Below are 26511 nucleotides of genomic sequence, written 5' to 3' on the forward strand. Positions count from 1 at the left end.
AAAAGGGGCTCGGACTCGTGCGGGTGGTTTATAGGTAGTGTGAGGAGCTGGGTTAAAACCTCTGCCCGGCGCAGCGGGGCTCACAGAACCGGGACAAGGCAGCCCAAGCTCGCCGCCCTCCCTCAGCCCCAACCCGGAGCTGCTTGAGGAAAGGCAGCGGGGCCACCAGGAGCCGAGGCGAGCCCAGCTGAGCCAGCCGGGCCTGCAGAGGGCCCCCGCGGCTCGGGCAGGAGGCGGGCCGGGGCCTGGAAGCAGCGGGCCGAGGCCGGCGGCGCTGCCCGCCCCGCGGTGCACCCAGGGCGGCGAGGGCGGCGAGGCGAGCGCGGTGCTCCCCGCGCGGCCTAGCGCCATGGGGAAGAAGGGGAAGCGGGAGAAGAAGGGGAAAGGGGCTGAGAAGACGGCGGCCAAGATGGAGAGGAAGGTGTCCCGCAGAGCCAGGAAGGAGGAGGTGAGGGGCGCTGAGGGGCTCGGGGGGTTTTGTGGGCGCTGCTGCATTGGAAGGGAGGGCTAAAGTGGAGGGGCGGGTGGCTGAGGGCACCTCGGGAAAAAGGAGGGTGCGAGAACGAGAAATGGTGATTTAAATTGCCTTCCATCTCCCCCAGCCTTTTCTCGGGGCCTTAAAAGCGAAGGAAAATGTTTCAGTGCTCCCTGCGTGAGTGCAGCCTTGTGCACAGCTGCAGGCAGGGAAGGCGCCGGCGCTGTGCTTGTGCTGGCTGCAGGGAGAGCTGCTGCCAGGCTGCAGGGGGGAAAGAAATCCCCAGATTTTGGAAGTTTGCTGGGATGCAGCTGCTGCCAGGGAGGGGTTGGCTGATGGAGGTGGTGAGCACGGGGCTGTCGGAGAGACTTTGGATCAGAAACTCCCCCTAGCTGCCGGCCTGCTTGTGCCCTCAATGCTCGGTGTGTCTGCAACTTTGGAGGCAGATTTAAATCTAATTTTTATTTCCTGGAAGGAAGTAAAAATACGTGTAGGTTTCACTCCAGCTAAAGTATAAACTGGCAGTAGACAAGAGTTTCCCATGCATTTTGGGCAGTTTTCCATTGCAGACAAAGAAGATGACAAGTTGGGTTGTAGCATATATTTGAGGGAGCGAACACTGGTTTTGTATGGTGTGCAAGTGGTTCTGTGCTTATGAAGGAACTTATGTCTGTTTTTATTTCCAGGAGGATCTTGAAGCCCTGATAGCAGAATTCCAGAGTTTAGATGCTAAAAAGACCCAAGTAATTGAGACAGCCTGCCCACCGCCCTCACCCAGGTAAGAGGTTGTGTGGGACTTTGGCCATCAGTTATACAGCTATTGATGAAATTTATTTATGTAAAGTTACTTGCTGAGAGCATGATGTCTGGCTTGGCTGATACCTGGAGTTATAAAATACATGGTATACTGAATCCCTGAGTTAAGAATGTGACCAAACACATTTTTTTTAGTCTTAAAAACCCTTTTTAATCATCCCACCAGTACAGCTAAGGAGACAAAACACTAGTAAGTTCAAGGGCTTTGCAAAATGAGAGTTAAGAGGAACCTTTGGATTTGGGCTAGGAAGCTGAAAGGATTCACAAGGATATGCTGTGAGGGACAAGACACTTGATCTGTAGGCCTGGGTGGTGCTAGGTTCTGTATGTCTGTTTGATGTAGCTTGTTAAAAACCCCTCTGTGTGATATCTTTTTCCTCCCCATATGGAGGGACAAGTCAGTCTCCAAACAGTGAATAGTACTTTGGTGGGATGAGTGGTGAGCAGTGGTGACTGCAGAAGAATGATGCAGATAAGTTGATGTGAGACAGCTCAGTTCTACTTAGTTATGTACCCTCATAAAACTAATTTTTGTTCTCGACACGCCAACATTAAAATTCAAGAGCTCACGTCAGAAGGCATGTTAAATGACAGTGTAACGTGTGCTCCTAAAATAGGAGAAGGTTTCAGACAGTGTCAAATTAATCTTGCTGAAAGTTTTTAAGAAGTTAATTTCTTTGGGGAGTTTTTCACCCTGGGGTGAATATCACAGCCTACTAATTTGGCAGCTGATGGAGAGACTTTTGTGTCTAGAGGGCTGAAGTGCTAATGCTAGCTGAGTTAAAGGCTGCAAGCTTCTGAGTTTTACAAGTCTTAACATCTACTCTTTTGGTCATCCTTCTTTTGTTTGCAGGCTGAATGGCTCCCTGTCTGCTCACCCTGAGAAAGACGAATTGATCCTTTTTGGAGGTGAATATTTCAATGGCCAAAAAGTAATGTATACTTCAATTTTTTTCTTCTTTTTTTTTTTTTTTTTTCTGCACTCCCCCTGCCTTTTACTGTAATTTGCATGGGTCTCATTTGAAGCGAAGATTCAAAGCAGCTGTCATAAAATATGTATTCGTCCCTGAATGAGAGCAAAATAGCCTTTTAATTCTGCTGTGATACTGTCTCATGCCTGAACAGTTGGCAGGAAGGAGACATGCTAGAACCCATTAAGAAGTCAGAGTGATTGTCTCAGCATCAATATTTCAGGGCTTCATAATTTCTCCAGACTTAATAGTAGCCATCTCTGACCCTCATTTTTGATAACTGTTGAAGAATCTCAGCCTTCCACCTTCCAAAGCGAGATAATTCTGCAGTTTTGCAGCTGGCAAGGGTTTGCTTGCCTTGGAGATGTGTACAGTAGCAAATAATTGCAAGTGGGAATGCTTTACTGAATTTCTACAAGTTGCACGTGTTTATTGTGCTCCTGGAGACACATTGGCCTTTTCAGTCCTGAGAAGTGCAGACTGTAGTTAGAAAACTCAAGCCTCCCAGTGTTATTTGCCCCCTGAGGATCATCCCATGTGATGTGCTGAACTAATTCTGTTTGCTTCACTACCTTAAGCTGTTACTGTCTCTGGAGTTGAGCAGCAGTTTGGACAACTTTAACTTGCACAGCTGTATTAAGCTCCAGCTTCTTAAGCACTGATACCTCAAGCTGTCAGAGTCTTAACCAAAGGTTTGGGAAGGAACAGTCCAGTTTAGTGGAGGAGGTTGTTGCCCTCCTTCCCTGCCTGATGGAGGCTGGTGAGCTGTTGCTTTTCAAGACCAGGTTGGATGGGGCTTGGAGCAACCTAATCTAGTGGAATGTGTCCTGGCCCATGGCTGGGGGCTTGGAAGTAGATGATTGATAAGGTCCCTTCCAACCTAAATCATGCTGTGATTCCACAAATCTTAATGGGAAGCTGGAGCTGCATACCTTCTCTGCCTAACTCACAGATAACCCTCGGGGTGCCTATGCTTGGACAGACTGATCCTGTCCAACAGAGAGCTGTGGTGATCTCTATTTTTCTTTTCCTCTTTAACAGACGTACCTCTATAATGAACTGTATGTTTACAACATCAGGAAGAACAGCTGGACTAAACTAGAGATCCCCAACCCACCCCCAAGGCGATGTGCTCACCAGGTAAGGTGCAGGGTGCCAAAGCAGCAGCTGGAATTGTTTTAATGCCATTCTGAAGACTTACTTTTTTTACCAAAGGTTTCTTTCTGGCTTCTCTGCATTCCCTTTGTAATGGGCTGCCAGTGGTGTCATTTCTCTTGTGCTGAGGCTCTTTTGAAGATGGGCTGTTGTGCTGCACTATATGACAACCAGCTCAACCATCCAAAATTCCAGGATAGCATTGGATTTTCAAAACACTGATCAGGTGTAACTTAGAATTTGACCGCAGTGCTATGGGTGGCTGGGTTGCTGTGCATGATTAGTGTCGACAGGCCTGCCTCTGTGGACACTACAGATCCCACCACTCCAGCAGTGTGAAAGACCCGCCAGTGTCAGCTATCCCTGATAGCACGTAGCAGTTGGGCTTTGCCAAGTGTCCTAGATGCTCTGTGGTGTGTCCTGCCTTTGGCTTGTGATTATTTTTTCAGTGGCACATGAGCCATTTTTCTTTGTCTGCAAATTCAGACAAAATTATCTGAATTTTCTCTGGGATATCGTGAAACTCCCCTAGACCTTACCTCTTTGATGCCTCTGTGATGAGCATCGCTGGCTGGTTGTGATGTGGAAGGATTTGTTTCTGTTTATGTGAACACCTGCACGCAGAAACTGGATCAGAGACTTGTATTTTTTGCAGGTCTTTGGCCCTTGCCAGCTGTCAGATAGATTATCTTGCCTGTTGCAGCAAGTGGCTGGGTGACTGGTACAGTGACTGGTACATTTGAAAAGCTGCCATACAGGATGCGAATGTTATTTTCCTACCTGTGGCCAAAGCTCTTTAGAGCTTCCTGGTAAGATCCCATACCCTGGCTAGGTTTATATTCCCTTGTTACTCTGTGCCTTAATGAAAGTCTTGCTCTGAGTTTTGTGTGCTTTCTTTAAAAAGAAAGGCTTTGACTTGATATTTGGGCAACCTTGTGGTGCTTAAAATTGATCTTGATTTCAGAGGCCAAATTCTACAAGGAGGCCAGAAATTCAAATTCTCATTCTCTGAGATGAAAAGGAAGGAGGTTGCCTGGTGGGTGTGGAGTTGAGAGGCTCTTGTTTGTGTGTTGGTAGCCAGCAGGTGGCTGTCTAGAAGCTGGATCAGAGCTGAGCGAGAAGGCTGTGCATCAGGGAGCTGCAACTGGATTACAGCAGATATAAAATGAGAAACATACCAGAGGAGTCGTGCTTCAGCAATAAGTTTTCTGTCTGATAATTAATTACAGTCACACAGGAGACAGTTCAGCCTCTTCAGCTGAATGGCTTGTTGTCTTCCCTGTGACTTTATTTTTAACACGTTTTCTGCATTAGCTTAAAGGTAAATAGGAGTATGTCTATGCATGTTTTCAGTCTTATTTGTCATCTCTGGTCTCTGACACACAGTCCTCTGACTTATGCTGGCTTCATTACATCAGCTCAATACAACAGCAGAATAGCCATGGATGGCTGCTGTCAGTTTGAGCTGTTTGAGGAAAAGGTCTGGCTGTGTAATGAATTCAGAGCCAGCTCTTCACAAGGTCACACGCAAGTATGAGCAGGCTGTTGTCTGTACCTTCACTTAAGTTTTTAATCACTAGATACCCTTGAAAATCAGGCATGCATCCCCTTTGCTTAGCTAACTTCATGTTCCCACAAACCCTGCTTGCAAACACACCCAGTGTTGTGTCAGGTTTAATTGTTGCATGTACAGGCTGGTTTGTGTCAGGGCATGGTCATACGTTTAATGCTAGAAATCTTTGCTGCTTGCTGGAAAAGACAGGCAGGTAATGAAGCCCTTCAAAATAAATTGGGATAACAATATTGATTCGTGAGGGTACCCTGGAAAAAAAAGTGTGGAAAAAAGCTTAGATTCCTTTTTGGGATTCCTGCCTTTTGCTGCTTAGTCCCTATGCAGATAATTCCAGCTAAGTGGAGTCTTGCTTTTCGCTTCCTGCCTCGTAACTGTCAGCTTGTGTGGCAACAGGGTGTTTTGATGCTGCTCTGTGCAAAAATAATAAAACAAATCCCTTTGATACTCTTCTCTCTGCTGCTTGCCTCAGTCAAAGCAGTAACAGTCTCCTTTTGTTCAAATACTGCACGCTTCCTTCTGTGTTTGTTTTTTTCCTTCAGATAAGAGCAGTAATGCCTTTCAGGTCTTGGAAGGCATCAGGTTTGGACTTGCACTGCAGCTTGGCTTCTGAACTGTTTTTTGTTTCATAATCTACAAAAAATGGTGGTGTGTAAAGGGCGTTTATGCACTTCATGGCCTTTTCCAAAAGACTTCTCCCTGCCTTACTGTGCCTGCCCAGTGTTGGGATGTTACATGTGTTTTAGAGGCAGGAAATGCCCCTGTTCCTCTGATGGCCTGGGGTTCAACATCCACCAGTATGGCTACTGCACGATGCTTTTCACATGACTAAAGGATGGGTGAAATGTTGCTGAACCTTAGCAGTGAAGAGATTTCCTTTGCTGAACAGAAAGATTTGAACTATGTTCTTAAACCAAATCCCAAGATACTTCTTAGAGAAGCTTGAAAGTGAGTTCCTTGGCTCACCTTCCTGTGCCATGGGGAAGGTGTGCCACACAATGAGCAGCTTACATTTAAAATTCCCCTTCATTCAGTCCCAGCAAGCTGCTTTTGCCAAGTACTTGTTTACTCCTTGGTATTTGATGGCAACTGTGCCTCTGACCGATAATGTTCTCCTGTCTCTGGTTCCTGCACTCTAGTCTGATCCTGTTCTTCCTTCTTCTCCTGACAGGCAGCGGTGGTGCCCACAGCTGGTGGGCAGCTCTGGGTGTTCGGCGGGGAGTTTGCATCTCCCAATGGGGAGCAGTTCTACCATTACAAGGATCTCTGGGTCCTGCATTTGGCTACCAAGACCTGGGAGCAGATCAAGTAAGTGGTGTGCTCTTGAGTCAACAGTGTTGACCTCTTGAGGAACTGTGTCAGCATGGTCTGAACTTGGTTCCTGCTGTGGTGCTGTGATTTCCCATCTGTCCCTCGAGTACAGAGGTGCCCATGCTGGAAACAGTGGAGAGGACAACCTCCAGAAAGAAGTGCAAATGGGAGATGTGCTCCAAGCCCATTGAGGACAAAAGCCATTTTATTTATTAAGTGACTTTTGGAGCATGGGTGTGTTTGGGTGTTATGTAGCTGAAGAAAGGAGTATCCTGAACAGCACTGTGTCTTCCTAGCCATGCTGAGTGTAGGCATCCAACTTGAAGACACGAGTGATTGCTCCATTTGGGCTCCATCTGGGCCTGTGCTCGTGGCTGGGCTGTACTAGACCTTAAAGGATCTCACCCAGTTTTACCATTGCTTGAGAAGACAGCTTGTTTTCTCCATAAAGCCAAGTTCACTCCTGATAACTGGCGTTTTCTGTCTAAAGATTCCTTGGGATAAACCAGTAATTTAGACCCATCAGGGTAAGTATGTGCCAGAAGCCCTGGAAACGTTTGACAGGAGTAAAGGCACCTAAATATCTTCTGTGGATCTGGCCCAAAGTCTGATAATGTTTCCTTAACCTTTAGCTTCTAGGTTTTTCATATTTACACATGAGAGGAAGAGTTCTGGTGGGTCACCTGGTAAAACTGAGAGGCAAGAGATGTGGCTCTAGTTCTGACTTTGACTCAGACTTTCTTTTGGGCTTTGGGATTGTCTTGGCTGCAGAATTAGCCAGAATGCAGCCTTGGCTAGGCTGAAGCTCCTGCACAGCTGACCCTTGAGGTGCCACTGGGGAAAGCAGCAGCTTTTAAATGTTTACTCATCTGCTGTTTGACCCTTCAAGCTCCTGAGCGTGAACTCCTTGTTCTTGGTTCTGATGGAAAGCCCTAAATCTGCCTGGGCTGATCAGTTCTTGCCCTGCTTACAAAGTGCAGGTGCCTGTCATCTGTGCCTGTCTCTTCTCGTGCGGTAATCGAGAGGGTGGTTCAGGGCTGAGCTATGCAGAAATGGATGCCCTGGCTCTGCCTTGGCACATGCCTGAGGCCACGCAGTGACTCATCGTGCCTGGTGCCTGTCTGCCTTTCACCCCCCTGTAAAATGGGAGCACTGGGATTGCCTGACGAGGGGAATTGGGAGGTTTAATTTTGCTCATGTTAACGTAGCACGGAAGGGGCTCTGGCATGGAGGGTGTAGGGGAGTCAAAGAGCGAAAAATCCCAAGGAGTCCGAACCATGCAGGGTTGAAAGGATGCTCCACAGCGCAGTATCCTGGCAGCAGCAGCTCTGCGAGAGTCTGGGGATCATCCTTTTGAGTACCTCTGGGAGGCTGAGGGAAAACTGCTCTGCTCCTCAGCGGCTGGTTCCTGTCTGTCAGTGTGATTCTTGGCTCCAGACCTGGCAGCGTTAATCTAATAGCAGCTGTAATTTGTCATGTTACAGGAAGCCGGGTTTACTCTAGTGAGCCCTGCTTGGCTTTGAGAAGTGGGGGTGAGAGCAACTCTCCAGGATGATGGAGGGCTCTGTAAGAGGTGCAAGGCTTAAAAAGAGCTGTCAGCGTGCAGGCTGCTCTGCCTGTTGTTGTGAGGCAGAAGCTGACAGAATGACAGTGACTGTACCCCTCTTGGCTCCCCCAAAATAACTTCTGAATCCCTTGCTCAGCCTCAGCCACATAAAGGGGATGGAGCTCGAATGTATTATGGCCCTACCAGCTTCGTGAACGCGGGCGGGGGAGAGGAAGTGATGATCCCCATCGAGTCCCTGCTGAGAGAAAGGGTTGACATTTCAACCAAACTCTGGGCTGAAAAAAATCCTCACCAGAGAGCAGTGTTAATACCCAGCTGCAGGGAGAGCGAGGGCGGGAGATTGTTTCTTGTGAGCCATCAGAGAATCCAGATGAGGCTTCGTTAGTTCCACCAGCCATGGCGCAAATTGTTCTCCTGTGCATTTGCAGATGCGTTGCTGTAGAGCTGATTTAGGGTTATCCACTCCTGAACCAAATGCTGCAGTGCCTGACCTGCTTGGGAAGATGAAATCAGGTAGTTACAAGGCTCAGCTCAGCCTGCATCTTATCTCATGTGGTACAGTAGCCTCAGGGATGCTGGATGTACTGCAAGAGCCTCTGCTCCCACCCTGGAGCAGGGCATGAAGTTTGCACGTGCTGCAAGTTGCAGGACACCTCCAGCAGTCCCTGGCCCCAGGTGGACTAAACCATGGCAAGAGAACTTGTTCAGAGCTTGTGATGGGTTATTATGGTTAGTGAGGAGGGAAACAGGTTGGTGAGGTGAGCTCCTACCCCTGTGATAAGCAGGAGCAAGTTCTAGGTGCCGTGCTTTTCCAGCCACCCAGAGTTGCCTTCCATCCCTGGGTGCTGGTGGTCACATCACGTTGGCTGCCGTGACACAGTGGAAGGATGCATTTGGAGACAGTGATGCTTTGCTGTCTCTTAGTAGGTAAATGGGTTGACATTTCTGAAGTGAGCATCGTAAATTCTATGAGTGAAAGTGCCCTGGGGAGGTGATCTTTCCTTCCTCTCTGCCCCGTGCAGGATCAACTCCGTTTGAACTTCCTGGGGCATTTGGGTGGACAGCTGTCCTTCAGCCTTGCCATAATTTTGAAAACACTCATGCCCTGGTTCCAGTGTTCGAATAAAACAAAGTGCATCTCCTCCCCGTCCTCGGGCAGAGCTCCAAGAGCTGCATTAATTAGGGATCTGGTGGAGGAGGCTGTGAGAGGATGTCTTTGTTTTAATGCTAACCTGGCTGAGTGTGAAAATCAAGTTTCTGCTGCCTCTCTGTTTTTCCATACAGCATCATGATGACAGTCAGCTTGGGGAGGGGAAGAAGAAAGGACAGAGATGATTGTTGAGTTGAGTGAGGGATTTCTTGGGGCTTTTGAAACCCTTGATTTTTAACATATACTGCATTGCACTTCCTTCTAGTTATTCCATCCCCACACCTTAGATTTCAGACAACTGTATTGTCCTTCCCGGCCCACGGTTTGTGCCAAAGACCGTCCTGGTGCCGTAAGAAGCTTGACTGTAAAACACTTTTTGAAGAGAAAACCTTGAGTAACTCACCCCTGTTCCATGCCTAAACAAAGGCTGCTGGGGAAATGGATCTCCAGTATCTCCTAGAGCAGAGCCACAGTCCTGTCAGTCAGCTCGACAGTTAAAAACTGCAGGCAGCTATATTCACTTGCATTTTGTGTGCATGAAGATGGCCCAAATGCAACAAATCCCAGCTGGTTAGAAGACGTGCCAGTAACTGACTTTGGGACCACCTTATCATGTTTGTGATCCATGAGGTTGCGTCAATGCACGAGTTTGTTACTCTGCCTTAGAGCTAAGCAATATTTTAATCTAATTGCCTCATTCCTTCCTAGAGAGAACATCTCTGTTAGCTCTGTGTGCACTCCCTCGAAGAGAGATGGGGAGTGTCACACGTTGGGGTTGTACTTGGGAACTGGCGGATCCCTCCTCTGTGTAGTTCTTTGTCTTGCTTATGAACCTGGATAGCTCCCTTGCCTTTAATTCTGGAATGCGGATGATACTTCACAGTTTGGTGAGATGTGGTGCTATAAATATTTCAGGGTAGCATTTCACAAGCGTATGTTTAACGCTGTTTACAGAGAGAAGTGGAGCAGTCGCTGCAGTGCAGGATGCCTTTCAGCACAGGTTTGTTTATGACTGATGACTGTTCTTGCTCGTGTGCTCTTTGTCACCAGGAAGATCAGATCCTGCAGCACAAGGTAGAAAGGTGCTACAAAGAAGAGATGGGTAATTTGGTGCAGACTTCCTCTGGCAGACCAGAATTGAGCTTGTGAGTTTATTCGTTGGTAGATGAAGATCCAAATGCATGACTGTTGATTGACTTTGCAAAGGATTTGGTTTGGGGGTTCCGTGCCTTATGGCAATTGTGTTTTCACTTGTGTACCTCCTAAATAAGTATACAAACATATGGGTGTAATGTCTGCGTGCCAATGAACAGAATACTTGTCATTTGCATTTACAACCATAAAATACAGAACACTGACGTCCTGGGTTTCAGCTGCCTTGTGTACTGGAGAATAAAAATGCCTCGTACTGAAATGCCCACTTACTGGGATGTTCTGTGCATCATCATCATTTTATTTTATTTTTTCCAATGGAAAGGTATGGGGATTCTTCTGAACTTCCTTTGGATGGAGGAATGAATTAAAAGGTAGCTCACTCACGCAGCCTGTAGACACTGTGACATGCAAGTCATTAATTCTTGAATCTGGGGGCTGAATTCAGGTCTGTAACATTACTATAAGCCCCAGAGTAACTCCACAAGCAAAAGCAAATTCCTTATGGAGCAGTTTTGATAAGACTTCTGCTTACATGTGTAGAGCCAGTCCTTATCCAGACTTATCTTTTGATCTATTTTTAAAAAAAGTCTGGAGAATTTACAGCTCCCTCCCACATGTCTGCTTTCTGGTGTCAACCCCAAGAAGTAGACTATTAATCATAAAGTCAGCGAAGCCATTTCCAGAATGTTTGTTTTGGGCCATGAGCAGTGACACAGGTAAAAAGAGACAGTCTGTGTTCGGGAATCAAGGCTTCAAGCTAGCAGCAGGCTCTTTCTGGAGTGGCAGCGTGGCTGTTTGCTGCTGCCACTCTTGCTTGGCTGTGTCATGCGTTTTTACAGCGCTGTGTTTGGGGAAGAAGGACCTATATGAACTGGTCTATGTAAAAATACTTTCTAAGAGCAGTTGTTGCTAGTGTAGAGGGCACCTCCTTAAATCAAAGTGTATAAACAGGCCTTTGTAGCTGATTCCTGTATGGTGTGTAATGCTGAAGCCAAGGAAGCTGAGATGGCAAATTAGAGCGCAGGATGAGGCCTTCTGAAATTGTTTCAGCATCTGCTCTTGTAGCTTGTATTGCTTGCCTAAGGAAAGTGGAGAAGTGCCTTATAATTGAGAGCAATTGATGCTGGTGCCAGTGAGACTTCTCTGAATTCGGATCAGGCCCCAGCCTGGATGTTTTTGTTTGTGACTTAGAGTTAATTGTATGCTTGTGGGAACTTGTTTATTAAAACACATGCATCAGTGAATAAACGTTTTACCATTCAGAATTGATTTTTGACTTGCAGGAAATGTGTTTGAGAAGCAAGGCAGAAGATGTTCTCTGAGAACAAGGTTTTATTGTTAATGTAGATTTCTGATTCCTTTTTTCCTTTAAAAAAAAAAGAAAAAAAAAAGCAGATTTTAAAAGGTGCCATCCTCTGGAATAATAACATGGAAGCTTTGTTATAGAAGAGAAAATGATTTCAGATCTTGATGAAATTAATACAAGAGGTGATGTTCTGCAGGGTGGTACTTAAAAATCCAGTAACTGCCTAGAAAACCCTACTCTCTGTTAGAATAAAGAGTCCAAGCAATCAATATTAATTCAGGCGTACCCGAATGCTGCTGTTCTGCTTGGAGCTCTTCATTAGGGCTGGTGTGAGATTGTCATTTCTGATGGTGAATAAGGGCTCTCATTTTCTCTCTCCACAGAAATCTATCACTGCTCTTTACAGCTACCCGCTGCCAGTTAAAAGCAGAGCAGTAGGGTTGGGGGTTTAGGTTTTGTTGTTTTCAGTGCAGAGCAGGCTTCTAGGCCCTGCTCCTGGAACCATTTAACACGTGTTGATGCTGCCTATCGAGAAATCTTTTTGGGTTAGGTGGTGCTAACTGCGTGTGCTTTGGGAGGCTCCTCAGCGAGACTGAAAATGTGACAGATTAATCCCTGGGGCAGAGAACACACAAAGCAAAAACCCTTTTTTCTCTGTGTTTGGCCTGAAGTTTCCTTTGTTCTGAGAGATCTTGAAGGCTTCTTTGTTCTCTGTCTCCTGTGAAGCTCTGCCTGTGGATGAACATGAAGGAAGGTGCATCTTCATTGCCTCTCAGGAATGCCTTTGCCAGCTGCCTGGCTTTGCCAGAAGCTTTTGGATGTGACAGATGGGGTGATGTTGCTTGTTCCTGGAAATGGAAGTGGCATATTTAACTGAAAGGTCATGCAGCCTTGAATAGAGCAGAGCAGCGATGCTCCTGTAATAAGGAAGATAATAGCAATAACTTGTTTGGCTGCAGTGCCTTTGTTCTTGAGGAAATTGAAGTGATTTACACTCTACTCCCTGGTTTGATGGTATATCCTAGCTGCAGGTAGGTGAGTGAAGATGGTGTGGATAGGTCATTTCCTATGACACTGAAGGAGAGTGGATGTCAGAGCCAGTTTCTGGCTCTTACCTGGTACTTAGAGAAAACATCTCTGTCTGGAGTGCTGTTCTTGCAGTTGTGGGAGTTAACTGCTAATCATTAAACTCTCCTGAAAAATTACCTCCTGAGTCATAGCAGAAAAGACTTCAAATCTTGGGTACTGTTAGAGACTAGATGGCTTATCCCTAGGAATAAAGCTGTTACTGCAGAATGCCTGTGTGGCAAATACCAAGTGTTAGAGGCAGAGCACACGTACTGTTCTGGAAAAAAGCATGCATCTGTGTTAAGGCAGCAAAGTTCCCCCATGGTTGGACGGGCCCACTAAGAGGAAAGGGAACTCTGCTGATGAGTGGAATTTCTTTGTCTTTCAGGGCATCAGGAGGTCCCTCTGGAAGAAGTGGGCATCGAATGGTTGCTTGCAAAAGACAGCTGATCCTCTTTGGAGGTTTCCATGAGAGTGCAAGGTGGGTTACTGCGGGATGATTGGAAGTACTGAATCCTCTGCAACAGAAACAACAGAATTTCACAAGCAACGGGAAGCTGGGCTTTAATACAAGGATTTTCCTTAGCAATAGTTAGCAAACTGTATTGTTATGTTAGAAAGAGAAGTGATCTTGTTTTTAAAACCTTCAAGTGTTTGAGAAACCACTGTGTCACTTAGATAATCACTGAAGTAGCTCCTCATACTCGTAACTAAAGCTGAGTACATCCCTTTTGGCCTCTGCCTCCCATCAAAGAGCCTTCTCTTCCTAGAAGCATCTTCCCCAGTAAGCTCTAGCATACCGTGTGAGGTCACAGCTACTCTGTCATGGGGACCGGGAAGAGAGCTGAGCTACATATTTTCTCAGAGATGCTAAGCTGCATAAGTGCAGTCCCTGGGAGCACAGCACAAGTTGTAAAGCCTACCCTAGATTTGGCTAAGTGCTTGGCAGTTTAACTGGTGCAGGGCATTTTCCACTAGCAGTATGTGAGTTGGCTAGTTGAAAGAGAGCGTGTGTGTGTGTGTGTATATACATATTTACTGTTTCCCTCACCCCCTAGACAGACATAGCATTAATCTGTTTTGATCTTTTTGTGTTCTGGTTTAAGTCACCTTGGTTTGTGTTTCCTGGAAAGAGTTGATGAAAGCTCTGTTGTAGTAAGGAATAACAGAGGTAAAAAAAGAACCCAGAGAGGTCTTGCTTAAAGGAGCTTTGTTAAACGCATATTGTTGCACTGAAATAGTAACCTTCAACTGAACAAATCTTCTGTGTATTGCCATGGCTACAGCAGGAGAAAAAGCCATAAATGCAAAGAGTTGAATAAGGTGTTGCACCTCTTCAGAGGTTCCTGGTGCTGTTCCTGAAGTGATGTTTTATCCTGTCCTAAATGATGGCTATTGCAAAACCTCACGGTGTGCCAATTTGCCCTCTGCAGAGACTACATCTATTATAATGATGTATATGCCTTCAACTTGGACTCCTTCACCTGGAGCAAGCTGTCTCCATCGGGGATTGCGCCTGCTCCGAGATCGGGATGTCAAATGGCTACCACTCCTGAGGGCAGCGTCATCATCTACGGAGGCTACTCCAAACAGGTAGGAGGGACTTTGTGGTAAGGCAGTGCAGCGCTTCCCAAATGCTAAACAGAACAGTTGGTGGAAAAGCTAAAGGGCTAAAATGAAAACTGAAATGTGACGAATTCAAATTGCCTAATTAGGGCCAAAGCGATGGTCTTGACCTGTGATGATTGCAGGGTTCTGTGCTTTGAGTGCTAGGAGAGAGCAGTGGGCTTAGCACGTGGGAGGGTGGAGTTCAAATCTCTTCTGCTCCTTCCCTCTGCTCTGTTTCACGAGTGCTGTCTGCAGTGCAAGGTTTGGTGATCACATTGTGTAACTTGCCACTGCTCTGGCTGATGATATTTGCTCAGCCAGCTGCCAGATGTCCAAAAACCAGTGGTAAAGAGTGCGAGTTAGCCTGTGGGTGTGCCAGCTCGGAGTGATTGTGCAATTGTGCCCTTGCAGTGTTCATACACAGGGTTGTTCAGGCTGCTGTGAGCCAGTACTGCTACCAAAAGTGGCCTCTTGTCTTCTAACTGTCCCTTTGTTCATTCAGTTGTCCTGACCGAGGAGCCGACCTTGATTAAAACTAACATAGTTTTCCTTCTAATCTAATCCAGCATGAAGAGGTGATGTTACGGAGGTAGGAATAAGCAACTGGAAGAAACAGCATTTTTTGACAATGGTAGTGGTTATTGCCAACTTAAGGCATTCTTGGGCAGTACTCATCTGTGTGGCAGCACTGCAGGAGCCTCGCATTTTCTTGGATCAGGGAAAGAGTTAAGGCTGCAGCACTAGTTAACAAACTCAATAAGCCAAAGAAGACTTTTGATGAGCACCAGGCTTCCTCTGCTCTGCTTCTTGCTTTGTTAATCACGGTAATTTATACCGGGTAGGCCTTTAGACCATATGTCCTCATTGACCAAGTATCCCTGTCTCCATGCTGGGATGGAGGAAGTAAATATTTCATTGAGCAAAAGGCTCCTGCGAAAGCTTTTAATGTTACGAACGCAGACTGAAGACCCGGATCCTGCTGCTGCTGTCTCTGTGGAAAGGCATCGCTTCCAGCAGTGCATCGCTGGGGGAGGAGGACGCGTTGTTCTTCTGATGTGAATAAATGAACAAAGAAGAAAAGCAGGGGAAGAGGAGAGTAGTCTGTCTGTATATTTAGAAGCATTTGTGCCTCCTCACGGCCTGCGCTTAGGGCTCTAACTCCTCAGAGGCGCATTTGATTAAATAGCAGTAACAATACGAAGGCATTTTCTACCCAAAAGGGCTTTGTCTGCTTCCTGTCTCTGACTCGTTCCCTCACTCTCGAGGCTGGGGGAAGCTTGCATGCTCTGCCAGGTGTGGATCTCTTACAGCTCCTGGCAGTAGCTGGGTTTCAGGTGCATACCGAGCCCTGTGGAAACACAAAAGTTGACGCATGTTTGCGGTTCTGCTCTGCTTTACGAGGGTGGGCTCTGTTGCACAGCTCTGGGCAGTTCTGAGCTTATAAAAATGAAGCAGAAGGGATAGGGGAGTGCAGAGCTGCCCTCAGCCTTTTGCTGTGACAAATAAGCACTCAGCCTTTATGCAGGGCACTGTGCGAGGATAAGAGCTGGATGCAGTTCCTCTCCAGCTTGGAGAACAGCTTTTAGATGATAACAAGCACTCGTTATGCATCTCCTTCCTTTGTAATGTAGCGAGCTGAGTCTGCTGCTCTCTGTCGTGCCATTCCTAACAAAGGCTTTGCTTGTGTCTTCTGCAGCACAGGTGAATTTTGGGGCAGGAACGGTGCAGCCAAGCTACAGACCGACCCAAGCACTGGACAGAATTTTCTCTGTAGCTTTCTTGAGATGCAAAGGCACCAAACTGCAGTGGGCAGTTCTGGTGCACTATATCCCGTGGTCCCGTTAGCCCTTGTAAATCTGCTTTGAAGTGCTGTACCAAAATAGCTGTGTGGTGGGGAATAATGCGTGTTGCCAAAACAAAAAGAGACGTAGGCCCAGGAGATTCGTAGTTATGGGTGGAATTGTAGGTATCTGTGTACCAGGCTGGCTGTCAGGGCCCTATAAAGCCAGAGAACCACTGTTGGCTTGCAGCCCAGAATGTTTCCCTGGTCAAGTCATCAATCTGCCCATCTTCAGTCAGGGCAGCAGGCGCTGTGAGCTAGGAAGGGAAAAGCAGAGAGGTTTGGTCCGTGCCTTCCTATGCTGGAATTGGTCAAAGAACTGACCACGGAGGGTTGGTTTTCAGTAATGCCTTTTGGCATTACCGTGTTGCTAAATTCCCGTGATGTGACCTCAATCATCCCTGGCTGGGGAAATGGAAGCAGAAAAGATCAAACGGTGTGTGTGAGGCACTCTGGTACTCGTGGACAGAGGCAGGACAAGAGCCCTGGTACCCAGACACGTTTGCCTGTGCCAGCCACTCGATTTTGCTGTCCTTGAATGTTCAAACAGTGAATATCCAGGGCGCAAGTGGGGAAAAAGGAAATGCGAGCTGGGCAACCCTGAGTGCTGCTGAGGTGAGATGTTGGTGCACAAATTGAACGAGAGCACGCCTGAGACTTTCAGAACACCATCCTTAGCACAACGGTGTCCTTGTGTTCATGTTTATCACTTCTAGACTGAATATTAGAGACAACTCCTGTGGTCACTTACAGGATTGCTGAAGGTGGTGGCAGCCCTGCCAAAACGTACCCCAGAAGCCCCTGAGATGCTCAGCCTCGCTCGTCTGCTGATCTTAAAGATGTCCTCGCCTGTTTCCCTTGCTGGGAACGGGGCTTGCTGCAGCAAGCTGCATTTTTGGCTGAATAAAGCAGCGAGACCTCTCTATTGCTAGGCAACGTGAGCACACTGTGCCTGACTGGCACGGCGAATGCAGCCGGGAGGTGGTGGAGGCTAACGCTGCTCTACCTTGCAGGTGGAAGCAGCCTACGAGCCACGGGGGGGCTGGCACTGCGTGTGTGCAGGGCTTTTGGATGCCAAAGTAGGCTAGTGTGTGTTTTTTTCTTCTTTTAGTGGTGAGCTCTGCAAAGCTGAAGTGGATTCTGCTGGGAGATTGCTCGTGGCAGGGCTGGAGACTGAACGGCAAGGTCTTGTGGGAAGCATTCCCTCCGCAGTTCTGCCTGCTAAGGGCTTCTCTTAATTGGATGTATTTTGCCACCATTGATCTCTTTTTATTAGCCATGTTTAGCAGGTTATACACGGGGAATCCCAAGTCCCAGTCTGCTCACGAACATCTCTCCGTGCTTCAGTTTCCCTGCTCTTTGAAGGGGGATAGGCATAGCTCTTGCTGTTACAGGAGGTAGAGGTTTTCAGCTAAAGCCCATAAAGCTCTTTTAACTTGCTAATTTACCTGTATGTGCAAACAAGTGGGTGTCCTGGTTGCGAGGGGATTGATCTCTCCAGTAGCAGCGTACTGCTTGCTGCTGGAGCGTCTGCTTTGGAGCCAGTGTGAGCTGGGGAGAACAGGCATCGCTTTGACAACAAATAACTAACTCCCACTCCACCTCATTGGGGTTTTCTCAGCCCAAGAAGCTTTGTCATGTTGCATACGCAGTGTGTTTACTACAGGGAGCCGTGTGGTTTTCGGGAGAAAAATGATGCAGTTTTCCTGCGCAGCCTGTAGGATAGTGAAGCCAACAGCTCTCAATAGATGTTGTTTCCCCTTCTTCTGTGCAGACAGTACTCATCTTGCTGTGCTTGACAGCTGTGCATCTGCACCCCTCAGCCTGTGTGGCCCCTACACATAAGAACTTGATCTGTGCTTCGTATTTGAGGACAAACAGCAGCCTACTTGGGATTGGAAGAGAAAAAAAAGGCCATTTCCATGCCTGTTAGCAGGCATGCACTTTGCAGTCGCTGGGCTGTGCTTCAGTGCTGCAAGCTGTGAGCCCCTCTGCCCATCTCTCCCCTCTCCTCTCCTCCTTCCACCCATCTCTGACAGCTCTTTGCTCAGGTGAGGTTTGGAAGGGTGTTTAAGCAAGGGTCAGATGAAAAAGGCTGCTGTAGCTCAGCTGTCCACAGCCTGCAGCTCGCTGGTGGCTTCTGCTGCTCGAGACCTGCGTGACGGAGACAGCAAAGCTGTGACATTGTCAGAGCCTGGTGTCTGCTCTGTGCAGTGACTCACAGCCCCTGGAACTTGAGAACTACTACTGTAGATGCCACAATTCGTGCACTGCCAGTCCGTGAAATTGGTGTACGTAGAGCACTGTTCCTGGAAGGTGTTTTAATGCCTTCTTGCCCTGGCAGCGTGCTCTCAAGGTTTTGCTCAAAGTGGGTGGCTCTGAGCCCCTCCAGCTGTGTCCCCAGCTCCTCTAGGGATGCATCAGGACTACTGACCAATGCAAGATGTTGTCTTGCTTGTTTTCCATGTGCTAAAAAAGTGGCAGCAGCAGCAGGAGTTGTCACTGTGTGTGCCCTTCCTCAGAAAACAGGCCTGTCACTGATGCTTCATCCTGCAGGCTTCCTGTCCCTGGTGTGCCTGGTGTTCTGTGGCTGCGGGATGGGAGGCAGAACAGAGCAGTTGTTGACTTCATTGATGTGACTGCACAGAAGAGGATCTCTCCAGCACAGATACCCTGTCATGGAGGCTGAGTCTTTCAGCGTGCTGATGGGATGCTTATGTGCACGTAGAGAGCAAGAAGACCCAACAAATTTCCCCTGACAGACCCTGGTGCTTGAGTTTAAGTGAAGCTTCCCTTTTGCTGCGCTGTGAGTAGCGTTCTGTTTCTCACAGCGCTTCGTTATCAGCCTTCCCCAGGGCTTTTCAACATCACCCGAGTTACAGCATTGCTGTGCAGTGCCTCAAACACACTTTGTTCCCCTTCCCTCTCTGCCTTTCTAAGAACTCAATGTCGTTCCTAAGAGCCTTCTTCAGGGTGTGCTTTCTGGAGCAGGGGGCTGTGTAATAACAGCACAACGTAGCCTGCAGTAACAAAACCTGCCGAGTGCAGGGCGCTGGGTTGGGTACAGCACGAACAAGATGACACCGTGGCATGCACCCAAAGCTCTGCTCCTTCTGGAGCACTGGTCTCAACCCTCCCAGCTTCTGCCAGGATCCACTGCCTGCATCCAGCCCAGCAATGCCATCGCCCCCAGGAGGAAGGGAATGACAAGGAGGCAGGAGCTGTGCATGAAGGATGGGTGGGTAATGATGTTATGAAATTACCTCCTAGGGTGGCGTTGCACAGCGCTGCTTTCAAATGGTGCACGTTGCTATGAGCACTGGAGTGCAGGGGCTTCCAGTGAGAGGAGCAAGGGAAAGCTGCATTTTAAATGATGCCTTTAATTACTTCACCTGGGGCTTGATCCTGCTCTGGCTGGTGTTGCCTGTAGTAGGGCTGGAAGTGGGGCTGCTTCTTCTTTTTCTGCCTCAAATACTGTTAATGACAGCAGCAGTCGTGCTGTGGGGCAGAGCTGTCACCTCTTGTTGGAGTGGGATGGATACTGGGCTTTGCTGGTCACAGGTCTGTTCTTAAACTTCAGTGTGCAAATGATGCAGCACAAATGCTCGGAGCTTCTTGCTCAGCATCCCAGAGGGCCTACAAGCCCTGCTGCAAGTTGTGTGTGGCACTTTGGAGTGGGTATCTGCTCTCCCTTACAGCTAGAGGAGCAGAGGCACAGATGTTAAATTACTCCCTCGAGAGCACCTGATGCTGGCTGCGGCAGAGTAAAAGGCAGGATCTCGGGTTTCCTTGGTGCTGCCCATCCTTCCTTTCTTCTGTAAAATCATCCCCTGTGATAATTATTTTCCTGGGTGCCCAAATTCCTGCCCTCACATCGCATCCTGCAGACTTTGAGCCCACAGACCCCAGGATGTGTCGCAGCCTGGTGAGCACAGAGCGGAGGGAGGCTCCGGTTGGCACAGGCAGGAGTTGCCTGTGGTTTGTTACACGTCTCCCACTGCTCGCTTGTAGGATGGGACTGAGTGAGACGTGCTTGAAGTCATGAGACACCAGCCTCCGTTTGTCCCTTCTGCCTGCCTCCCTTCCCTCCTAAGGCATTCACATTGCTGCTGCTCATCACAGAAGGTAGCCCTGGTTTGAATGCTAAAGCTGTGAGCTCTGGAGGCACAGCGTGACTACCTGTGTGGCTTCTTGTTGACCCTATCAAAATGTGTGCTTTGTCAGTGTGGGGATATATAGGAACACATAAATTCAGGCTGTGTTCGGGCTTTTCTGTGGGGTGGTGAGCTCAGAAAGGCAAGTCCTGATTTGGGTGACTTTCCAGGCCTTGAAGAGTTGGGCCTTCTGCGGTTTTGGGCATTGAAATTGTTTTGCTGAACGTCCCTGTCTTTCCCTTCTCTGCAGAGAATTAAGAAAGATGTTGACAAAGGCACCCTGCATACAGATATGTTCCTGCTGAAGGCTGAAGGTTCAGGCAAGGAGGAAGGTAAGCTGCTGCTCCAGCTAGGAGGGCTGTGCTGGAAGTGATGCTGCAGGACTGTGAATGCAAATTCTCTCTCTTCCGTTGAATAAGAGGCCAAAAGCCCCAAACCCAGGACAAAATTTCCCTTTTAATTAAGAGCACTATGCCCCCGTGTTTGCTTTGGGGCTAAACACAGCAGATGGGTTGATTTAAGTATTTCTTTTTTCCCAGGAGTAGTTAAGTGCATTTATATACCGTGACTCTAGCTTAAAAAAGAAGAGCTAGAGTGGAAGAAACGGGAGTTACTGAGAGAGTTTAGAGAAGTTACATCCTCCTTTTTTGCATGTGTGCTGCAGAAGGAGGGTGGGCCATCACACATACAGGCTGCCATTCCCCACCACTGTGCTCTGCAGAGGGAAATGGGAGATCCCCTCATTCCTCTGCAGACTGCAGGCCACGCAACTCTTCTGTCCCCTTCTCCCAGCCCGTTTTACAGCCTGAAAAGATGAGGCTGTGTTGTCTCTGCTGAGCAAAGCTTGCTGGCTGACCAAAGGCTGTAGGGAGTCATGGTTCTCATCTCCAGGTGACTTGGTTCCAGAGCTGATGTAAATGGGAGCACTGGCACTGTGCAACAGCTCGGGGATTGGAGCTGTTTGAGAAACTTCTGTGAGGAACTGGCAGAGTTAGCGGAGGGAGGTTGGGGTGTACTTTTGCTTGGAGAATCACTTCTAGCTCGCAGCATCGTCTGTGTTGACATTTCCCAATTGGCCCCGGAATAGTCTGAGATGGACTGGAGGGTCTCCAGGCTCCTTGCATAACGATGTGAGAAGCTCTGGCCTGCACAGGCAGCTTCAGGAAAAACTACAAGGAAAGATATTTTAGGGACTTTTTTTGGTTTGCGTGTGGGAGGGAATTAAAACAACATTTTGAAATTCTTGTTCTCTGGGACATTTTGAACACTGCTCTTCTGTTTCTCGGCAGAAAATCCGTGGAATTCCAGAACTTTTCCCACTGGAAATTCCTGCTTTTGAGAAGCTCTTCGTAGTAGTTATGGGCCATCTATAAACTCTTAAGAAAGAAGATTAGGATATGATCTCGTGAGATTACTGAGTACAGGGATACTTGTACCACCAAGGGTAGTGCTTGGTTGGTTGGTGGTTTTCTCCCATCTATCTGTGAGTGTCCTCAGAAATAGGAATTCCATCACTTCCCTTAGGAGAGGGAGTATTCTGTCTTAGGCTAAAGGAGTAGAACAATCTTCTTTGGGCTGATTTTCTAAAATGTTAAAGCTGTGGCTGATTTCTGTAAACCCAACCAGCTTGAAGTGGGACTCGGGGAGGCAGGTTGGTCACATACATTGTCTGGATTCCAGACCCTGCTTGCATTATGTCCTATTTATAGTTTAGCGTTTTGAAATTGTGGTTCCTTCAGAAATGCAGTGCCTAGCCAGTGCATATGCTTCTGCCAGCCTGCATTTTAGGGATTTACTCTAAATCCATGGTAGAAAGGATTGGAGCAAAAGCAAAGGGCTTGGAGCACAAGCCTTCTTCTATGTACCTTTTTTTAAACTTTGGGTCTCCTTACAATGAACCGTGCTTGTTCTTGGGGGGTAGTGATGCAAGTTGGCAGGTAAGGTACTGTAGTAGAAGGGGCCTGTGGAAAAAATTGGTGTGATGTGATCCCCATGGGGTAACTGAGGTACCTTTCCTTGGTATCCAGGGCTCTAATCAATCCTGGTTTGAAGTCCACCTTCCTGTAAAGGTGTACATGCCTTTCAATAGCCCCTTTATTCCAGAAGCACACCGTAAAGATAGCTCTCTGAGCTTGCTTTTATTGGAAACATAACTACTTCCTAAGAGTAGGAGAAAAGTGAGGATTAGTTGGGTGATTGAAGTGGAAATGCAAGTGGTGTTCTGATTAACGTTATTGTTGAGCATGCACAGTGCGGTTCTGAGTGTCTGAAATGGATCAGGGAGATGCTTGCAAAGATTGCTGGAGAACTGAAGGGTCTGAAAAGATGTGAAAATGGTTTTGTTTCTCCATTTACTGCTGCTCATGTTTGTTTTTATCTGTTACCAGAGAAGTGGGCATGGAGTCGGCTCAACCCGTCTGGAGTGAAACCCACTCCCAGGTCTGGCTTCTCCGTGGCGGTGGGTCCCAACAACCGCTCCCTCCTGTTTGGAGGTGTGCACGATGAGGAAGAGGAGGAGAGCATTGAAGGGGACTTCTTCAATGATATTTATTTCTACGACATCGGGAAAAACCGCTGGTTTCCTGGACAGCTAAAGGTCTTGTTTTAAAAATAATACAAATGTCTTCAGTTCTTTCTCCTTCATCATTTGTAGCATCTTTTTTGGCCCCATGCAACTTCCTTGCAGTCCTTCCCCATCACGTAGCCCCTTGGGTTTTCCATGCCCTGCTTTCACACTTCTGGGGACAGAGGGAACCTGTGAGCCCTGATGCTTGTGCCGTGAGTGAGAGTGGTTCAGGAGGCAGCCCTGTTCCTCTGAGAGTCAGGCTGCATGTGCCCTCTTGTTGTGTAATGCAAAATGAAGCAAAGCAGCATGAAAACATAGTTCCAGTGTTTTACTAGAGGCCGGCTCCCAGTCACGTGTGTAAGTCTGACGTGAGCTAGTTCGGTAAAAGCTATTCTGAAAAGATCTTGTGCTGCACTGAGATAATGGCCTCCCCCTTTTCTCCATTGTTGATGAGCTGCCGAAAGGGATGGAATATTAACCCTTGGCTCATAGGTACTTCAGAAATGCGGCCCTCAGGTCTTCAGCTTTGTTTGAACCACTCTCAAGGGGGAAGCAAGGTGCAAACGACGTGGTTGAACTTCTTTCTATCCACCCCCACTGTTTCTGGCTTTGTCCTCAAAAAGGAGAAGTCAATCACATAATAACAGGCAAACATCCACTCAAATGTTTGCTTCTGCTTTCCTAGCTGACTGTTTTCTAGCCTTTTCGTACGGTACTTTGAAGACCTGGAGTGCTTCCTGATAATGCACTGTAATTTAGCACCCAGCAATTGTTTCGATTTCACAAAATGGTGGGTTATTTTCTCTTGCTCCTGTCATAGAACAGTGGACTGTGTGTGTGCACGTGCACGTGTGTGCCCAGCTGCAAGAGAGAGAGCAAAAATGTTGTTTTCCCTCTTTCTAGCAGTGCTGCTGTTGATAGAAGCAGCAACTCCACGCCATGGGTTCTCCAGGGGTTTCACTGCTGTTTGTTTTATGGCTGGTAGAAGTTCATGCTGAGTGGAAGGTTGTAACTCTCACCTGAGACTTACAGTTCTAGTGAAAAATAATTGAATTCACCCCCCTCCCTCCCAACAGCATCCACAGTGTTGTATTAACTGCTGTATGAGCTGTTAGCTGCACACAGTTCACGTGCAGTCTCCCTCTGCTCCTTGTTCCTATTAACAGGGACCCAAGTCAGAGAAGAGGAAGCGAAGACGTGGCAGACAAGCTGAGGCAGAGGGAGCTGGAGATGAAGAGGTGGAGAAGCAAGCCCCGCAAGGCCCAGTGGAGATAGTCAAAGAAGTGGTGGCAGAAGATGGGACTGTCATGACGATCAAGCAGGTGATCTCTGGGCCTGCAGGAGAGAAGGAGAGGTCTGAATCGGAGGAGGAGGAGGAGGAAGATGGAGCCTTGAGCCCACAAGTAGAGCCGTGCCCACGTTCGAATGCCATGCTGGCGGTGAAGCACGGGGTTCTCTATGTGTACGGGGGAATGTTTGAGGTGGGCGATCGCCAGTTCACCCTCAGTGACCTCTACAGCATCGACCTGCACAAGATGGAAGAATGGAAAGTGCTAGTGGAGATGGATCCAAGTAAGCTCTGGTGGTGGGATGTCTGTATGCCTTTAGTGTAGCAAAGCCCAGGGTGTGGTTTCCAGCAGTGCTGTATTTTAAAAAAAAGGACCTGTGGAGTTTCCTCAAGGGATGGTGATGAGCTATGAACAGTGGTTCTTTCTAGATAAGAAATAGCTTGGAATTACAGGATATGCAGTGTCTTATAATTAGTACCACTGCAGAAACCTGTCTTGTCCAGAGATTTGCAATGACTTCAGAGAGTGAGCTCTGGTCTGTCTGCTTTGAAAACCAGGGCATGTAAACAGAGCATCTTTGTTCACTGGGGAAAAGTTCTAACCTTCTCCCTGCCCTGGAAGCTCGCAGTCCACATGTGTGTAGCAGGCAAAGGGCAGAAAGGAAGGAATCTCTTAACTGTGGACCTGTAAAGTGCTTGGGAGGAGACTTGACTCTTGTCAGCATTGGCATTAACCAGCTTGTTTTCTGCAGCTGTCCTGTGCTGTTTAATTCTTCCTGACTCTATTAGGTCTCTTCCTGCCGTCCCCTGCTGCCTGTCAGATCCAGGCCCTGTACAGTGTGTGGGTCTGCAAGGGAAATGAATACAGCAGGACTCTTAAGGAGCATGTCTGACCTTGCCCTGGCTCCCTCCGTGACATTTCTGGGTGTAGGAAGCAGGTTGTTATTTATTTCTTCTCTTTTCTTTCTAAACAAAGAAGCACAAGAATGGCTGGAGGAGTCAGAGTCGGATGAAGAGGAGGATGATACGGAAGGTGCAGAAGGCGGGGAAGAGGAAGAAGAGAGCTCTGAAGAAGAGAGTGAAGATGAGGAAGGTAATGATTAAGATGAATGTTTACTTCATACTAACATAAAGTGTGTTTTGGTACAAAACTTGCTGGCATCCAGGTCAGATTTTCAGCAAAGTTTTCATAGTACATGGTTCTCAAAGGGGATAGGAGAAGTTTCTTTGGCTACTGAGAGGTTTTTAGGTTATTACATTTAAACACGTAAACTGAAGCATAGCCTCGGATGGGTTGGCACATGGGAGAGCAGATTGACTTCATTAGCTGTTTGTGACCTCTCTTTCTCTCTTCCTCCCATTGTGTACCAGGAGAGGAGCAGCACCCATCTGTTCAGCCTGATGAGAAGCACGCCGACTATCTGTCCAGGACGGAGCAGTATTGGATTAAGCTAGCCCGGAGCAACATGGGCCCAGATGCCAAGGAGAAGAAGGTGGTGAAAGTGGCACACGCCATGGCAAAGACTTTCTATGAAGATTCAGTCTAGATGATGTTGAGGCTGTTCTGTGAGTGCAGAAACATGCTGGGAGCAGTGGTTAGCCCCACTGAGATCAGCCCGATGTGGCAGGCAGGCAGCGTATCCAGAAGGCTCCCTGGAACTCCTCAGGGCTTTGTCTCAATATGCCTGGTTGGTTAATGGTCAATGTGCTGTTATGCCCCTGGAAGTTATGGGAGGATCTTGAGGAACAGGATTGCTGTCCAGGCAATTGTTCTTCTGAGACTGGAGTATATAATACTGTCATCATTTGTTCAAAAGTTGTTTGGAGGCTGTGAAGACAAACTGCACATTACAATGGTTCTCTAGTCCCATATTCCCACCCCTTACTGGGGCCAGAACTTGTCCCCAAGGATGTTTATAATAAACTTCTTTGGTTTGTTACACCAACTTGGTTTTCTCAGTCCCATCTATTTTTTTTTCTCCTTTCTGCCAGCTTGTGGAAGAGGGATTGCTGCCCCTTCTGTGAAATATGCAGGTAGTGGTAATAAGATGCACCAGCAGCCTTGAGGTGTGGCTGCACCGTCTGGAGAAACCTGAGAATCCTTCCATAGGTTGTCTGTATGAGAGCCACTGTAAATCCTGATGGAAATTACAGAAGTGTCTTGCTTTCTAGTATTAGCTGTAACAGTTTTTTCTTTTGCTTGTGGAATTCCCCACTTCAGTTTCTCACGTTAGCCAAGAAGCAGTTGTCCTACAAGTAAACCCTTTATGACCAGTGAAATGTCCTGCCTTGAGACCTGATGGCATTTTGAGGCCAGGAGGAAGTGGGCTCACACTCCACGGATTTTTTCATCCCTTCTTCCTTGACTCAGCCCTTCTCAAAGCATCTCTCTCTTTGCAGCAGAGCTGTGCCATTCGCCCATAGAGACAACAGATGGGATACGAGCGTGTCTGTTGCAGCAGGCAAGTGATGACTTAAGTTGACACCAGAAGGCACTGGCTGTCCTTGTGC

The 26511-nt window shown here is 47.7% G+C and overlaps 1 protein-coding gene across 1 annotated transcript; it reads left to right on the forward strand.

Annotated features, from left to right (window-relative positions):
• KLHDC4 (kelch domain containing 4) lies at window positions 1–25946 on the forward strand. Its single transcript, XM_084533367.1, has 12 exons — window positions 1–448; window positions 1162–1253; window positions 2145–2223; window positions 3304–3402; window positions 6159–6295; window positions 12933–13025; window positions 13978–14137; window positions 20397–20478; window positions 22534–22742; window positions 23879–24284; window positions 24977–25093; window positions 25372–25946. The coding sequence occupies exons 1-12, from the start codon at window positions 350–352 to the stop codon at window positions 25545–25547; spliced, it is 1749 nt and encodes a 582-aa protein (XP_084389493.1). The 5' UTR covers window positions 1–349; the 3' UTR covers window positions 25548–25946.
• The last annotated feature ends 565 nt before the right edge of the window (window positions 25947–26511 follow it).

The sequence above is a fragment of the Aythya ferina genome (genome assembly GCF_964211825.1).
Source record: "Aythya ferina genome assembly, chromosome: 12".
NCBI classification, from domain to species: Eukaryota; Metazoa; Chordata; class Aves; order Anseriformes; family Anatidae; genus Aythya; species Aythya ferina.